General features: G+C 36.6%; 2 protein-coding genes across 6 annotated transcripts in view; one reads left to right on the top strand and one right to left on the bottom strand.

Annotated features, from left to right (window-relative positions):
* LOC145675444 (uncharacterized) overlaps positions 1-16,313 on the bottom strand; it is a 49,034-nt gene extending 32,721 nt beyond the window's left edge. The window contains exon 1 of one of the 5 annotated variants that reach the window (XM_081745867.1): positions 15,989-16,313. The gene's annotated coding sequence lies outside the window, so the exon portion shown is untranslated. Of the gene's footprint in view, positions 1-15,192; positions 15,961-15,988 lie in introns of those variants that run through there. The other 4 variants (XM_081745865.1, XM_081745868.1, XM_081745866.1 and 1 more) reach the window with 4 other exon arrangements.
* LOC145675498 (uncharacterized protein F54H12.2-like) lies at positions 344-2,161 on the top strand. The gene is made up of 2 exons (XM_081745948.1): positions 344-1,277; positions 1,949-2,161. The coding sequence occupies exon 1, from the start codon at positions 418-420 to the stop codon at positions 1,273-1,275; it is 858 nt and encodes a 285-aa protein (XP_081602074.1). The 5' UTR covers positions 344-417; the 3' UTR covers positions 1,276-1,277; positions 1,949-2,161.
* Positions 16,314-18,390: the final 2,077 nt, after the last annotated feature.

Here is an 18,390-nt window from a genome sequence, read left to right as displayed (position 1 = left end):
AAAAGTGAACTAGATATTTTTTCTACAAAACCAACGCAAACCAGTATATTGGATAATCATGTTGTTACATACAAACCAATCAGTTCACTAGCTGATAATGCTCCTATAGAGTTTGTCATCCCAGGAACAAGTGATGAATACATAGATCTACCACATACTCTTCTTTACATCGAAGCTCAAATCGTTAAGCCTGATGGATCAGCATTTGGTGAAAGTGATAAAGCTGTGGCTCCTATTAATGACTTTTTAAATTCTATGTTCAGTGAAGTGGAAGTGTATTTAAATAACAAACTGATTTCATTTCCATCTCATAATCATCCATATCGATCATACATTGAAAAACTGTTAAATTATGATGATTCTGCTAAAAATACTCATCTTCAATGTGCATTCTGGTTTCAAGATACTGCTGGACATATGGATGCAACATCTAGTGGTAATAAAGGATTTCAACAACGTTATGAATTAACAAAAAAAAGTGCAAAATTCGACATGCTTGGACATCTTCATTGTGATATTTTTAATCAAGATAAATTTTTAATCCAAGGAGTAGAATTACGTCTCAAGTTAATTCCTGCAAAGCCAAACTTTTGTCTCATCGCTAGTGATGCGTCTGTTGAAGCTAAAGTGAATATTTTAGACGCTGCTTTACATATTAAAAAGATTAATGTTAGTCCTACAATAAAACTAGCACATAACAAGCTTCTTCAATCAACAACAGCCAAATATCCTCTCACAAGAGTGCAAATGAAGTCGTTCGTCATTCCAAAGGATCTTCAATCAAAAACAATAGATAATTTATTTATGGGAGTATTACCAACTCGAGTGATTGTGGCGTTTACACAAAATGATGCCTATACAGGAACAATAACTTCAAATCCATTTCATTTCAAACATTTTGACATCAATTTCTTCTCTCTATACATTGATGGAAAACCTGTACCTTCAAAACCATTACAACCAATTTTCGAAAACAACCTCTATGTTTCCTCATATCATACCTTATTCTGTGGATCAGGCATTCACTTTTCCAATCATGGCAACAATATTCCTCGCCTTGACTTTCCACAAGGATACACTATCTTTGTTTTCGACATTACTCAAGATGGAGAAGCCAGCGCTGTGCAGCATTGGAATCTTATACGTCATGGGTGTGTTCGTCTGGAAGTTCATTTTACGAAGCCTCTACCAGCACCTATCTCCTGCATTGTGTATGGAGAATTCCAATCTCTCTTAGAAGTGGATCATCAGAGGAACATCATCATGGATTTTTAAAGGTACGTTATTTAAATATCATATCATATATGTACATGTCTGCATTTTTATACATGATGTCCTCTACACTAGATTTATTAAATGCTTTGCAAACAAATTCTTTATTTCACAATCATTTCGTTGGCGTATATGCAGCCAATGAATTACCAGCACATGTTCCACTACCTGCAGCTATCATCATAAATACAGATCCCTCGAACAAACTTGGCACACACTGGATTTCCGTATATATTCATACTGATGGCCGTGCCCACTACTTCGATACATTTGGATTTCCTCCATATGTAATGCATCATATTCAATTTCTACGTAGAAATTCCACTTCTTATACATTTAATAATAAACAAATTCAAAGTGTGAAATCATCCCTATGTGGACATTATTCATATCTTTTCCTATGCTTCAAAGCTAAAGGAAAGTCCTTAAATGAATTTCATTACACTTTCTCATCAACTCCAGAAAAAAATGATCGTCGTTTGCTGTATTTACTTTTACAGGTAATCATGTCTTCATTCTTCTTCTTCGTTTGTTTTGATTGCTTTTCTTTTCATATTATTGCAGGTAGCCATTTCTTCTTCTTCTTTATTATAATGTGTTTGTATGTATTATTATTTGTTCATGATTATAGATAAAATAAATTTTAAGTTTGTTTTTCAATTTTTTTTCATTTCAGAGAGTAAAAGATCGTCATCGTGTGTATGGACATCATCTTCAATGTTCAGATTGACTTGTATCTACGTTTCATCATCAACATCAACAGCAGTAGTATCATCAGTGAACAGTATATGGCAGTTGTGAAGTTATCAACTCATGGACAATGGAAACAAAATCTAACGTTCTTTTTAAAATGTACTATACTTACCGTCGTTTTAATTGTGTAAATAGTTTCATCAGCAATAAACAATTTGTATTATTTTTTCTCTTTGAAAACAAATGTTTTATTTCTTATTTTCTCCGTTTCCTAATAAATAAATATGTTTTATGATCAGTTATGTAATTAAATACACATATCATAAAACATATTTTTAAGTCATTGAATTAAAGAATTTCATAGTGATTTAAAAAAAGATTCTAAAACTGATTTTTAATTCAATGATGTAATCATATAACTACATAATAATAATAATAATGAATTCAAATACTTAATCAGTTATTCTTTCGTAAATTAAATCAAGTATGTGAATTCAATATTATTATTATTATTATGATAGGACTTTTGTTTTTTTAAAATTTTAATATTAATTATTTTAATTCCTTTTTTTAAAATTAAAAAAAAGTCCTATCATACTTAAGACAAAGTTGTATAATAATAATAATTTCAAATACTAATTTCTATTTTAACATTCATTTCAAGAATTTGATTTCATTATGATTATTATTATTATTATTATTATACGTATCACTTATAATATACGATGAAAAAAAATATGTTAGGATTTTTTTCTTATAAAAACTTTAAAATCCTAACATATTGAGGTGTATGAAACGAACACAAAACACACACACACAAATAAAACATTTCACATTCCACTATATATATTTTTATTACATTTAATATTACGTTCTTTAGCATACATGAAAAAAAACAAATCAATTTCTCCTTCTTTATGAAGAGTCGTTCACTTCATTGATACCCTCCGAAGGTTGAGTTTCGGTTTCCCCCCACCATGGCTGTGTCGATACACTATCAAATAAATCAGCCATAATTGAATCTATGAGTTTTTGTTTGCAAAATACTTTTATTTCCAATTTTAATCGTTCACCATCAATGTTCACATCACTGTTCTTATCAAGAGAGACACTTGGAAAACTAATGTTCATACCATTAACAATACTCTGTTCATCTACACAGGTATGGATTCCGGCAAGTCCTCTGCATGTAAGACACTGTAATTGTACATGATTACGAATAGTATCTGTACACAAGTCAAAATATTCACGTAGCACAACACTACAAACTTTACTGTTTTTCACAGCATGTTCAATACACGGTAATATTTCCAAGAAATAAAGCCAATCACTTGAAGATAAGTACACAGTGTTTCGAGGAGCATGAAGTGTTCCTTTCTTCTCTAACATCACTAATTTTTCACCCATTAGTTTTCGTACCACCAGTTCGTTTTTTCGACCAAGAGATTTTATAAATGTAATTTCCACTTGAGAATTTAAATAGTCCGTAACAAATGGGGTTAAATGTACAAGTTTCTCCCACTCTGCCAAATTTAACTCCACTCCAAACACAAGTCCTTTGCCAACACGAATCACTGGTTCAAATGTATCACTATCCAGTCCAATGCAAATTAATTTGGTTTTCATTGAATTAAGTCCATATTCAACATTTAACAAGTACTCTTTCTTGGTATCCATAGTTGACGCACAAGCACTCAAAGACATGTTACTCCAGTCGCTGGTCAGTACAGAATAACGACACTATGCATACAGATGACTGCGCATGCATGAAGAGGAGGGGCGAAGAGGAAAATTCATGTTTCATCTTGTTTGTACATGTCACCATACACTTACGATGAGTAAACCAGTTCAGTAAATTCAAGATCGTGCATGTTACGTCCAGATACATTAATCTTCATTCCTTTATATATTAAACAGACATTTCCACTTTGTAAATACGTTAATAATGCACCATTATCTGCTTCCAATTTTTCAGTACAACGTCCAGGTAAAATCACTTTTTCACCTCCTTCAAATGTCACACAGGCCTTCCTACCATATACCGTTGTAATTATCTCACAGTTTACAATACGAAATGGTACTCCAATCTCCAAATCTCGCATTTTTGTAAAGGGTACCATTGATGGCTTATTAAGTTTATCTAATAAACTCATTGACGATGACATCTTTAAAATTTTTGACGTTTCTTCCTTTGCAACAGCTGCTAACAGAATGATCTACACAAGCACATACGTTCCGCTTACGCTCTTCGCAGGAGGGGTGAGGGGTTTGGGGATTCAAATTATTAACCAATAAACGACAAGAACACGAAAAAGGCATGTTTTATCTTGTTTTTTACATCTGGTAGGCGTCCAAGACTATGAGCATAGCAACAGCAAACCAACATTTTCCCACGGGCTTCTGTGGTAACCATAAAAGGGTATGTACATAGCAACTAAAGAGGAGTAGGGGGTAACGGGGGTTCAAATAAACCAAAATTTTCCCACGCGCTTCTGTACTACCCGTAAAAGGCTATGAACATAGCAACTAAAGGCTTGTCGAAACTTGCCTACCAATTCCAGGAAATGATATCGATTTCTAGGAAAACAAGATAATTTTTTGCTGACTCGGCCATCTATAGGAGGGGACATCTACTTCATGTTGATAAACGTCGCCGTACATTTTTCCTTAGTGCTTAAGAAACATTGTTTGAGATTAGAGATGCAAAATAGCCGGCCTTTTTGAATTGATTTTTGTTTACCGGCCGGTTTTTTTAGGGAAAAAACGGAAATTTTGGCTTTTTTCATTTTCATGTTTTTCTATCTAAATAGCTTTCTTATAGTATACTCTAAAGTTAAACAAGATTTCATGACCTAAATGCAGTATTTCACTCTAGAATTCACAATCATCATGGATGGAGCGCATGTTTTATGAATTAAACATTAAGTACGTAGTATTTGAGAGCAATTTTAGAGGCTATATAACTTTATTTTAACTTCTGAGTTATCGACATTTTTTTCTTCTTTAGATCATTTAATTTTTAGTTATTCGTGTTTCATTTCTTAGAGCTTAGTACTCTAGTTTCTAGCACATAGTTAAACTTATGTTTTTTAATATATCCGTGAGAGCATACTTCCACATTTCTGTTATACTGTAGCTGTGTAATGATGTAGCAATAATCCTCCGTATGCAACATTGAATACCATTTTATACAAATAATCAGTACGGATTTAGAAAAGTGTTTTGGGAGGGTTTTTTCTTCTCAATGGTTAGTTTTTTCTAAAAATACCTGATTTTCATTTGAGGGGGGCTTGAAGTTTATGAGTAAAGACATAACTAAAATTTCGTTTGTTTTAGAAATTCCGCAATTTCGGAGAACAGGCTTCAGTCCGAAAGACACCCCCACCCTAACCCCTTTCGCAAATCCGTCATTGCCGGTAATTAGTTATAACAACAATTTAAAACATAAGAAATGAAATCAGTCAGGAATCACAGTACACGCACTATCTCTACATTCACAGATGGAATTAAGAACTTTTGTCGGAATGGTCGAATGCGGGATTGAATCCCGGATTTCTCAATAGAAGCAGAAAAGCTAACAACTCACTCATATTTGTTGTGCTTGACTTAAATGTATTTCGTAGTTTTTTTTTTTTTTTTTTTTTTTTTTTTTCCAAGAAAGGCAAAGTTCCGTAATGACATGTTGAATTCTTGTTAAAAATTCAGAAACATTCAGGACTGGGTAAACCGTGATGGTGGTTATATATTCCAAAACCTTGGAAACCAAACGTTCAGATGAACGGTCTGTTACGCATATGATCCATGAACAGAAAATCCAGTACTTTTCTGACGCTGAACAAGCTTAAGGAACAGTCAGTGCATTACAGAATTTGGGACTTTATCGATTTTGCAGGTCCGAAGCACCTGATAGTTGGTAACAGATTATTACGTATGTAATAAATGAATAGAAAATACATTTTCAACATTTCTGTTCCATTTCAAAGAAGTTTCTGTAGGGGTAGCAAAGGCGGAAACAAGAGGTGCATTAACAAATTAGGTGATTTTTGAGCGCTCAATACAAAGATTGCATGTTTTTCAGTCTTTTTAAGTAATACGTTGAATTGTAATAAAACAATAATTATTTTTCATTGTTACACACTAGTATGAATGTTTATGAAAGTCTCGGAAGTCAGACATAATAAACTTATAGGCTATAACAGATTGACGAGGGAATGATATTTACTTATCTATTTAACAATCACCAGATTCAGCTCAGAGGCTATTTTATACTGGATATCTAACAACAACATGAAAAGGATTTGGGAAGGTATCGGCCAGGGCCTGTTTTAGTACGTAACATCCCGGCATTTGCCTGGTAGGACGGAGAGAAACACTGGAAAACCCCAGTCAGGATGGTCGACAGCGGGAATCGAACCCAAACCTACCGAATGCAAAGCCAACGTTGTACCGCTTGAGTCACTTGATATACGTAATGAACAAAGAGAAGAACATGTTATTTTTGAGAAGGCTACGGAGTCGAAACTTAAATTTGTTTTGTGCGTTTGTATAGTAAATATATTATCTTCCCGATGTGTTATTTGTTTGAACTCACACACATAGTATAATAAATTCTGTCTGTTATGTAACAGTTTTTCCTTGATTTTGTATTTTTAATTCACAATAAAAAATATTGCTTATAATGCATATGAAAGTTAAAACTTAACTGCAACTTATTATATACATGGATTAATTTTTGCGATTCATAATAAAAATTAAAATTGTTTGAAGTATATTTTTGAAATTCATGTTTATTTTCGAGGTTTTGTATTATTATCTGTATCCACTACTACTTAAATGAGTTTTTGTATTGCAGAGAAGCGAAACAAAACCTGGTTTATCAATTTAAAGCAGAATTTGGAAAAAGCTCAAAATTTCCCAAGCAAAAAAGCGAAACAGAAAAACCCGAGTTTCCCCCTCTCCGTAAACAAGACGTTTTTTTTTTTCGAACCCTTGCATCTCTATTTGGGATTGAAATAAGTTAACGACTGGCAATCAATTCAAAATTCAAGCCCAGCACTTAAATGGCATAATTAACATTTAATATTAATTCCTAATGTTTTATCTTCAGTTCGTGACTTGTATTACACGAGAAGAAAGATTTGATTTAAATCAAAAAAATCGATTTAAATAAAAAAAATCAACAAAAATGATTTTTTTCCACCCTGACACGCATGTACATAAGAAATTTTACTTATTATTGTCACATATCTTTCCACAAAAATTGTATGTTGAGGGTGTTAAGGAACTATACTGACAAACTGCAAGAGATAATCCCTCAGATCAAAGTAAGGAAAAAAAAGTTTATATAAACTTGTGAAGAAAAGTGCATAGTTTCAGAGCTAGGGCTGTCCAAAAGGTGCAATACTGCATTGTAACATGCGTTATTTCGGACACGAGAAAGAATTGAGTGGTGGTAAAAGAAGACAAACATACGCTATCCAAAAATGCATATGTCAATAATGTGCGCGCAGGGGATTCCCTACATGGCGTAATTCCCAAACGTGCTCTCAAAAGAATTCCAGACATCCTCCGAATTAAGGTAGCTCCAACATACCCATAAGATAAGCCTTGACAGCAGTGAATTTGTAAATTGTCAGTTGAAAGTCGGAAATGTTAGGTACAGGGTTTGAAAAAACCCGGGTATTTATGAAAAAACCCAACCCACCTGAGCCCATGTGGGTTTTTTCCGGGTATTTTCGGGTTTTATTGGTTTTTTTCGGTTTTAATTGCTTTTTTTTCGAAATATTTCAATCTCTTTGGGGTAAAAATGTTAAAATAAGATTTACATTTCATGAATGTCATTGTCACAACTTGCAACAACTTTCTATTCACTGGTGTTTTGAAAACAATGCCGCCATTTTGAAATTTTATATTGGATCGCCGAAAAAATCTATACAGCAAATTTAGAATGTCTTGTGCTTCTACCCTCAAAATATCAACTTAAGAAGTCCGAAAATTGCACCTTGTAGCACGGATACCTGCTATTTTGAAAAATGGACGCCATTTTGAAATTTTATGCCGCCAAAATATATACAGCTAATTTAGTTTCTCGTGCTTCTACTTTGAAAATTTCAACTTGAAAGACCTAAAATTGCGCTTTGTAGCGTGGATATCAGCAGCGGCGCAAATATGTCTTCAACATTGGGGGGACGGGTAAGACGGTATATATATATACAGATGGTGATCAGAAAAATGGAAACACCTGTAGTTGGCAACACGTCAGATGCATGGGTTGGCAGCGGTGTCGTGGCGCCCGCAGCGCCGGACCGCTTGTGGTGGTGTGTTAGGTCGGTCTCCATACTACGTCAGACGCAGTGGAACAGCAGTGTCCAGTGGCTGCAGCAGACGGAGGTAGTGTAAAATGGGAGACCTCTCAGATTTTCAAAGAGGGCAAATTGTTGGTGCGCGGTTATGTGGAGAGAGTGTGACGGCAGTGGCTACTGTGTTAGGTGTGTCGCGTGGGACAGTGGCGAAGGTGATGACGGCCTACACAACACACGGGAAAACCATATCGGGGAAGCGGAACAGTGGGCGGAAGAAAATCATGAGTGACAGGTTACGCCGGGTATTCAAGCGCATTGTCACGCAGAACCGTCGTGCCACTGCGGAGCAAGTGACGGAGGAACACAATCAGCACCTCCCCCACCCTGTTTCGACAATCACAGTCCGCCGCAAATTACATGACATGAACTTACGGGGTTGTGTTGCACGGGCCAAACCGCTCATCAGGGACCATAACGCTTTCGCACGCAACAAATGGTGCCGCGACCATGCAACTTGGACCGTTGAGGACTGGAAACGTGTGATATGGTCGGATGAGTTATCCTTCACGGGCCACGGGCCGTGTTTATGTGTGGAGAACGCCCAAAGAAGCTTATGATCTGCAGTGTCTCCGCCCAACTGTGAAACATGGCGGCGGCTCGGTGGTGCTGTGGACCGCCATATCATGGTTTTCATTGGGTCCTGTGGTCACACTTAGCGGACGAATCACTGCCAACGATTATGTCGCAATTTTAGGAGACCACTTGCATCCTATGGTCCGGATGTTGTTCCCGGACAATGACGCCATCTTCCAGGATAATAATGCACCCATTCACACAGCTGGCGTTGTTGCAGCGTGGTTTGAGGAACATCGGGATGAAGTTCAACACCTCCCCTGGCCCGCCCAATCCCCAGATCTCAACATAATTGAACATCTGTGATCCGTCTTGGAAACACGATTCCGGCGACGATTTCCACCTCCATCCTCTCTCACAGAACTGGCCGATGCCCTGCACGAGGAATGGTGTAAAATTCCACTTGCTACCATTCACGACTTCTATGCCTCTATCCCACGTCGCATCAAGGCTATTCTGAAGGCGAAAGGTGGCCCGACACCATATTAATCTGGTAAGTTGCAATTTCGTTCAGGTGTTTCCATTTTTCTGATCACCATCTATATATATATATATATATATATATATATATATATATATATATATATATATATATATATATATATATATATATATATGCGATGTACAAAATATTTATGAAGGCGAAAAACAATGCTGAGGAGGATTACCCATGTCGGTCCCGGCGTCCTCCACAGGGAACATAAAATATGACGACATTATTATTGCTTTATAACTTTAAAATCCGACCGGCAACATTGAAAACTGTTTACAAGGGATGATCCAAATATGATCATTCCCTGTAAACAGCTTTCAAGGTTGCCAGTCTGATTTTAAAGTTGTAAAGCAATAATAATATCGTCATATGTTATGTCCCCTGTGTAAGACTCCGGGACAACATGGGTAGGGGAACAGAGTTGTCTTCAACATTGGGAGGCAGTCAGATTTGAGGCTTATTCTGGGAGGTATCAATTTCATCTCACTTTTCTTTGTGACAGTTGGACACAAATCATCACATTTCTTCTTAAAAGACACATTTCCAATCGGATTATTGAGGAGGACAGTTCCAAGATTGTAGGGGATATGTCCCCATCATCCCCCCGGGATTTTCGCCAGTGGATATCAGCTTTTTTTATTTTTTTTTTAAAGCGCGTCATTTTGTAATTTTACGTTGGTATGCTGCCAAAATCTAAACAGAAAATTTAGAGTGTCTCTGGTTTGTATCCTGAAAATTTAAAAGACCAAAAGTTGAACACTGTGTGGTAAAGGCAGACAAATTAACAAATGTAGATCGAGTCATCCTAGGAGCCTCAGTGACGTTCGCCAAATATGAATACCAAATAGCTATATTAATTTAAAACAAAGACATAATTCATCAAAATATCTTAAATATTTTTCAACGTAAAATAAATGGTCTTATTGTTGAAGTTCACTTTCGATGCTTTGTGCATTCAATTACGGGAATTACCCGAGCACTTGTTGCAAGACCGTTCTTTTCCGAAAATTAATTTAAAACAATTAACAAAGATAGGCCTATAATTCATATTTTATAAAGTAAATGTTTCAAAATGTCTAAAGTGAAATGAAATATTCTCCAGCGTAAAATAAATAGATTTATTGTTGAAGTATTCACTTTCGATGCTTTATGGGTTCAATTGAGGGAATTTCCCGTACACTTCTTTCACGACGGGTTTTCCCTGAAAATGCAGCTGGCTTTACTGTACATCGAAACTTCCATTAATACTTTAGTTTGAATGCAGCACTTGAAATAGTAAGCGTTACGTAGTCTTCGGAGCTCCGATGATAAGCATTAAGCTTCTTGGTAGGAGGGAAGATAAACGGGCCCTCGGATTTTCGGTTCAAAATTGATCACAACGTCTTCCTTAGGTCCCAAATAGTGTTTCCAGAAAATTTCAGACCGCGGAAACTTCAAAAAGGTGCCCAAATTACTATAGAATTTACCATATATGGGCAGGGAAGATAAACGGGCCGTCGGATTTTCGGTTCACAATTGATCACAACGTCTTCCTTAGGTCCCAAATAGTGTTTCCTGAAAATTTCAGACCCCGGAAACTTCAAAAAGGTGCCCAAAATTACTATAGAATTTACCATATATGGGCAGGGAAGATAAACGGGCCCTCAGATTTTCGGTTCAAAATTGATCACAACGTCTTCCTTAGGTCCCAAATAGTGTTTCCAGAAAATTTCAGACCGCGGAAACTTCAAAAAGGTGCCCAAATTACTATAGAATTTACCATATATGGGCAGGGAAGATAAACGGGCCGTCGGATTTTCGGTTCACAATTGATCACAACGTCTTCCTTAGGTCCCAAATAGCGTTTCCTGAAAATTTCAGACCGCGGAAACTTCAAAAAGGTGCCCAAATTACTATAGAATTTACCATATATGGGCAGGGAAGATAAACGGGCCCTCGGATTTTGGTCAAAATTGATCACAACGTTTTCCTTAGGTCCCAAATAGTATTTCCTGATAATTTCAGAACCGGAAACTTCAAAAAGGTGCCCAAAATTACTATAGAATTTACCATATATGGGCAGGGAAGATAAACGGGCCCTCGGATTTTGGTCAAAATTGATCACAACGTCTTCTTTAGATCCCAAATAGTGTTTCCAGAAAATTTCAGACCGCGGAAACTTCAAAAAGGTGCCCAAATTACTACAGAATTTACCATATATGGGCAGGGAAGATAAATGGGCCCTCGGATTTTCGGTTCAAAATTGATCACAACGTCTTTTCTAGGTCCCACATAGTGTTTTCTGAAAATTTTAGACCGCGGAAACTTCAAAAAGTGCCCAAAATTACGACACAATTTACCATATATGGGCAGGAAAGATAAACGGGCCCTCGGATTTTCGGTTCAAAATTGATCACAACGTCTTCCTTAGGTCCCAAATAGTGTTTTCTGAAAAATTCAGACCGCGAAAACTTCAAAAAGGTGCCCAAAATTACGACAGAATTTACCATAAATGGGTTGGGTAGATAAACGGACCCTCGGATTTTTGGTTCGAAACTGATCACAATGTTCTTCTTAGGTCTCAAATGGGGTTTTAGCGTACTGAAATTTTTTACAAACACCATTTGGCACTTCAACAACATATTGAGATCAAATTTGAACTCAAAAGCTGCGAGCCCTTCTATCTAACCTGTCTATACGAGATTATAGAGGGTACATTCTATAGTAATTTTGGGTACTTCTTGAAATTATCGCTGTCTGAAATTTTCAGGAAAGACTATTTGGGACCTAAGGAAGACGTTGTGATCAATTTTGAACCGAAAATCCGAGGGCCCGTTTATCTTTCTTGCCCATATATGGTAAATTCTGTCGTAATTTTGGGCACCTTTTTGAAGTTTCCGAGGTCTGAAATTTTCAGGGAACACTATGAGAAGTAAGGAAGGCGTTATGATCAATTTAGAACCGAAATCCGAGGGTCCGTTTATCTACCCTACCCATATATGGTAAATTCTATACTAATTTTCGGCATTTTTTGAATTTTCCGCGGTCTGAAATGTTCAGGAGATACTATTTGGGACCTAAGAATGACGTCGTGATCAATTTTGAACCGAAAATCCGAGGGCCCGTTTATATTCTTTGCCCATATCTGGTAAATTCTGTCGTAACTTTGTTCACCTTTTTTAAGTTTCCGCGGTCTTAAACTTTTATGAAACACACCTTGGGACCTAAGGAAGACGTTGTGATCAATTTTGAACCAAAAATCCAAGGGCCCGTTTATCTTCCTCTCCAATATATGGTAAATTCTATCCTAATTTTGGGCACCTTTTTGAAGTTTCCGCGGTCTGAATTTTTCAGGAAACACTTTTTGGGACCTACGGAAGACGTTGTGATCAATTTTGAACCGAAAATCCGAGGGCCCGTTTATCTTCCCTGCCCATATATGGTAAATTCTATAGTAATTTTGGGCACCTTTTTGAAGTTTCCGGAGGTCTGAAATTTTCAGGAAACACTATTTGGGACCTAAGGAAGACGTTGTGATCAATTTTGAACCGAAAATCCGAGGGCCCGTTTATCTTCCCTGCCCATATATGGTAAATTCTATAGTAATTTTGGGCACCTTTTTGAAGTTTCCGCGGTCTGAAATTTTCAGGAAACACTATTTGGGACCTAAGGAAGACGTTGTGATCAATTTTGAACCGAAAATCCAAGGGCCCGTTTATCTTCCCTCATACCAGCTTCTTAATTTTGACAAGAATTTTTACGTTATTGCTAGTGTTGATTCTACAGAATGCTTATTTGAAGGCTAGCAACAAATGACTGAACTTAATTGTTGTTGGAAAACCAAATTTTACTGAATACTTTTGTTACCATCAAAGGTTAGAAATAATACTAATAGTTTTACTAATGTATTTAACATATTTACTGTTAGTACCGGCATCTATGACCTTAAACCCATCAACGTATGAGGGATAACGTCTCTCGGCGGCGCCGAGTCAGGTAACACACTATTCACGGAAAGTATTTTCTAAAATACACAATCGCTTATTTTACTTCAAATAGGCTATAAGCATAATCCGCACATTAATTTGTTCTACAATATTTTCAAGCTAAGGTGAGGTTTTTAATTAATTTATTCATTCATTCAGTGCATTTAGAGCTTTATAAAGGTCTTATGTTGAATATTGTTGTCTATCATAACATCTTAACATGAAAGCATATAATTCGCCCAAAGAAAGTTTAAAATCTGATAAAAATTACTTTCAATGTGATCACCTTAGTTGTACCAATAATACGCTAGCAAAAAAGTAAAAAACCCAGGTGGGTTTTAAAATGGGTTTTTTCAGGTGGGTCCAACCCGAAAAAAACCGGTGGGTTTTTTCGGGCTGGGCCCATTTGGGCAAACCCTGGTTAGGTACCATCAGCTTCATGGTTACTCGTGTATGAGATAATGAGTGGTGTGATGTATTTTTACACGCTTATATAATACAGTATATATGCAAAAAAAAAAACACTTGATACATATATACTACTGTGAAACAATACATCGCAGCACGCATTATTCCGAACACGAGCAACCATGAAGCTGACGGTCTCTAACTCAGGAGACTTCCCGCCGACGAATTACGTGTTCACTACTGTTAAGGTTTAGTTTCTGTCTACTTAGGACCATGTATGAGAATCAATTCCTTATAGAGAATCCTTAGCGTATAGCAGTGCACATAGCAGAAATAGGCACATTTTGGATGGCGTATGTCTGACTTCATTTACGTTGATATAGACTACTGTTATATAGTTTCAAAATACCACTTTTTTCTTAACCTTTCTGGATAGCCCCAGCTTTTAAACTATGCACATTCGTCCACACGTCCACATAAACTTGTTTTAATTTAATATGAGGAATCACCCCTTATAGTGTGTAGAAATACGTCATTAATACCCTGTATATGGGTCCATCTCTGTTCACATATTCATTTCTTTTTGACTGTAACATACTCCCAAGTGCCATTGACAGTAACATACTTAAACAGAACAGCAATAAACATTTGAAAAAAAATCCCATTTTAGGTATTTCTAGCTTTGTAAAATTTAGAGAAATATCAAATGTCATTCCAAAATGAAAAACCCAACATAAAAATATATTGGAATCATAACAATGACTACCCGAAAAATGTTTTTAAAAAACGTAATCGAAACTGCATGCTTTTCAGCACTAAATTAATAATCCATAAGGAAGACATGATGAACTGAATTTGTATGTCAATGCATCGTGTTCACTCATGCTCCTTAGCGGTAAAGGTATCTGTCGCGTAAGGCATTTAGTAACATCAGAATTGTAGTCATTCCACCACCCTCGCTGACGCGCCTGTGCTTTACAGACGCACCCCGTAAGCCTTACCATCTTTACCATACCCTTGCGCAGGTTGGATATAATTCATTCTTTTTAGTGGTCACCTAGCACAAGCTAGTTCGTGTTCTTTCCTGACACATACCATATTACAGCCTCTCAAAGTGAATCTGCAACATCGTATGCCACTTACTCATGTGAAACATTTTGTAAAACACTATTAGTACTCTATTTCGTGAAGAACCAAAACCATAATTCATAAACTAAAACAGGATAGCATCGAAAAAACAAGATCGAAAACTTGCTTATGCTACAAGCAACGAATAAACGTTGTAAATAATTACCCAAACCTAACGCATCTTCCTCTTACACACCTTTTATGTTCAAGGAGAATAGTCAATGTACCATACTTCTTAACCCATTCAGCAATATATTACAATGAGCGTAGATAAGTCGAGTTATTTAAGTTAGCTTACCATGTAAAGAGAGTAAGCCATCTGTTGTCTTACACTTGGGTTAAGTGTTGTATCACAGACCCAATTTTTGGAAATTTACTCGGGAAGTGGAAATTAATTTTGGTTTGCGAGGAACAGTGAGTGAGAGGCAGATAACGGGAACAGCTGAAGTTAAGGAAATGGATGTTGTAGGCTGTTTTTGATATAAGCGGCACTGTATGTGGAAGCGAAAGTGACTATTTGGTGAAGAGGTATACTTGTTATGATTTACTGCGGGAAAGGCAGTGTGGAAATGGTGCGTATGTCAAGAAAGTGACATATCGTGTTTGAGTTTTATTGATTTATATAAATATAACGAACGTCAGTTGTTGAAATTGTGTGAAAGTTACGGTGTAGTGTTTACAAGAGGAGCGTTACTAGTATGAAACGAGCCAAAATCCACCTATTTTCACTCACGCACATACCCACGGTCGCTAACGCGCCTGGTTCCCTCGAACGCACCTGTGGGCCCACCAGCTTTTCCCTGCCCTGAGTTAGCATTCGTAGTTTTTAGTGGCCACCTAGCTCAGGTTGCTTTGTGATTTTGTGCAGTAGTTTTTACGTCACACAAGAATACCGTATTTATAGGCAAATAGTATTTTTGCATTTCAAATTGTAAAAATTTACACGTCTCTAATTTTGGCTAACGTAAAGTAACCTAACCAAATGTAGTAGGCCTACAATTTGGTACTTTTCCTTCGATCTTCCTGTGGTCCGACAATAGATCACAAATGCTCTATATTTTATAATAGTTATCAACTTGTATCCTTTTACCTACCTCTTTTCTGTTGGGATGGACTGTCGCATATCTGTACCTGATCGTGCTATTTTAGATCCTACTATTTCTTCTTCTTCTTCTTCTTTTGCGGTTGCAACTTTTCATTTTAAATTACCCTTCTTTCTAATAATCTAAGTGTATAACATATTCTATTTAATTTATTAATAACTGACTCTATATGAAATTCCCATGTCCGGTTATGATCTATAGTAAGACCTAAAAACGAACAGCGTGTTGTATAGTTCATTTTATTTTGGTTCAGATATAGGTTAGGGTATATTGGTTTACTGGACTTGTTATACGTGCGCTGGATGTGTAACAGATGTGGTGCAAGATCTAGGTAGCTGGTGTATTTAAAAGGGAGAGATGCGAGATGTGGAGAACGTTTGCGGCCTGTATGAAGGTGTTGGAGCAGAGTGAGTTTAGGGAGGAGAGAGGATCGTGTAAATTGGAAACGTTGAAGACAGAATTTGTCAGAGAGGTGTTTCAACTGAATTGCTAATGGGGCGTTTACACTTAGTCGATTTAGTCGCACGACTAAATCGACTCGCTGCATTTGCCACTAAATCGAAGCAACTAGGCCGAATCAGATTGATGGATGTGTTCAATTATTTCAACCACAGAAAATAGAACGTCTTTTAATTCAGTTGCCAGACGATTAGTCGCCTTTGATCAACAAGCGATTAAGTTGAAGTCCCGTCTACACGGTCGATTAAGTTGAAAGTGACGTCAATTCAACTGAATCGAACGCAAATCGACCAAGTGTAAACGCCCCATAAAGGTGAAACTCGGGTCTCAGAATAAAGCGCAGTAGCAGCAGTGGTGGATGGAAGGCTAAGAGTATGGCAGAGAGTAGTATATTGAACGGATGGGAATTTTCTAAAGACTCTAGAAGGAGAAGGAGATAGAAAAAACCACCATACGTTAAAATAGGTAAATAAACCTGTTTATATAACAGGAGGAGAACACGGAAATCTATAGACCAAGTAGAAGTGGAAATAGAACGAACTAAGCATAAAAGGGATGATGTTTTTTGATGTAGAAGGTAATAATGGGTGGTCCAACGTAAAGAAGAGTCTAAGAAGATTTCGAGGTATTTAACGGAAGGACGGCGAGGAAGAGTAATACCGGTAAAAGTAAGGGAGGGTAGGGCGGGAGTGCGTTTGCGAGTAAAGACAAGGAAGAAGGTTTTGTTCCAGTTTATTCTTAGGCAATGTTGGGAACACCAGGTGGAGAATGTGGTGAGAGCTGAAATGAGTTTGGGTATAGCAAGTTGAGGGGAGGGAGAAGTCATATAGAAGGCTAAATCATCACAATAGGAAAGAACCCGTACAGTATTACTGATTTGGAGAAGAATAGGGGCCAGAAAGAGATTGAACAAAAGAGGAGATAATACAGAACCTTGAGGAAGTCCTTGGGAAGTGGTGCGACCTTCAGAGAGTTGGGAACCGAGGCGAATATACTGTGACGTGAATAGAGACTAGGATGAATTTTTTTTACTGTTTATTAAAACAATTGATTTAAAATATACCTAGAAAGTTGATTGACGAAAATAATCCTCTTATTCGAACAAATAAAGTGAAGTGAAAGGGAAAGCAACAACAATTTCTGACCATAGAAAAGTTGCGCTGAGACGAGATAGTCAAGGACTTCCTGATTGACGTCACAGAGAAATAACAATTTTGTGGTTAAGAAAGACCAGAAATAGAGAACAGGAAGATAGAAGAGAATAACAAATTGTGTATAAAAACACTAGTAAAAATTTACTAGGGGTCAGTTGATCATTCTCGGATGAATCTATACTCGTCGCGTTATCCGTACTCAGTACTCGCGTAGACTTTGTCCGTCTCTCCATTCCATTTGTTGGATGTTATACTTGGAAAGATGTAAGTTGGAATTATTCTTTATTTGTTTCTTAGGATGCATAAGATTACTACCAGAGGTAGCATATATCCTAATCATATTCCTCAAGCACCTTAGGCCTATGTGCCAGGACTTGTAATTTGACATTGTACTATTATCTGAATTTGCATATGAAATTGATTCAGGTTTTAAATACGCTTATGTCCAAAACTATTTGATTTAATGGTTTGAATTCATGTTATTGATCAAGATAATGGACAGGAGTAACTTATAGCATTTCATTGCAAATAATTGTACATGTTTCATGAGCTTGTTGGTCCAAGATATTGTGCCGACATTCACGTCGTGCTTTTTTGTAATGATAATTTAGTTGTGATGGCCAACTAGGCTCATCTTTATGATTCATTCAAATTACTGTAAATAAAATGAGAGACTAGATTCCTAGTGTCATTATTGATCTATTTTCCAGTAGTAATAATGAAAATCCTCGTTCTTTCCCGTGACATGGTAGTGACATGGCAATATTAAGGTATAATTTA

This window comes from Thermobia domestica, chromosome 18, assembly GCF_964235325.1.
Source record: "Thermobia domestica chromosome 18, izTheDome1.hap1.1, whole genome shotgun sequence".
NCBI lineage: Eukaryota > Metazoa > Arthropoda > Insecta > Zygentoma > Lepismatidae > Thermobia > Thermobia domestica.
The sequence above is the reverse complement of the archived record's forward strand: the minus strand, read 5'-3'. Positions and strand labels throughout refer to the sequence as shown.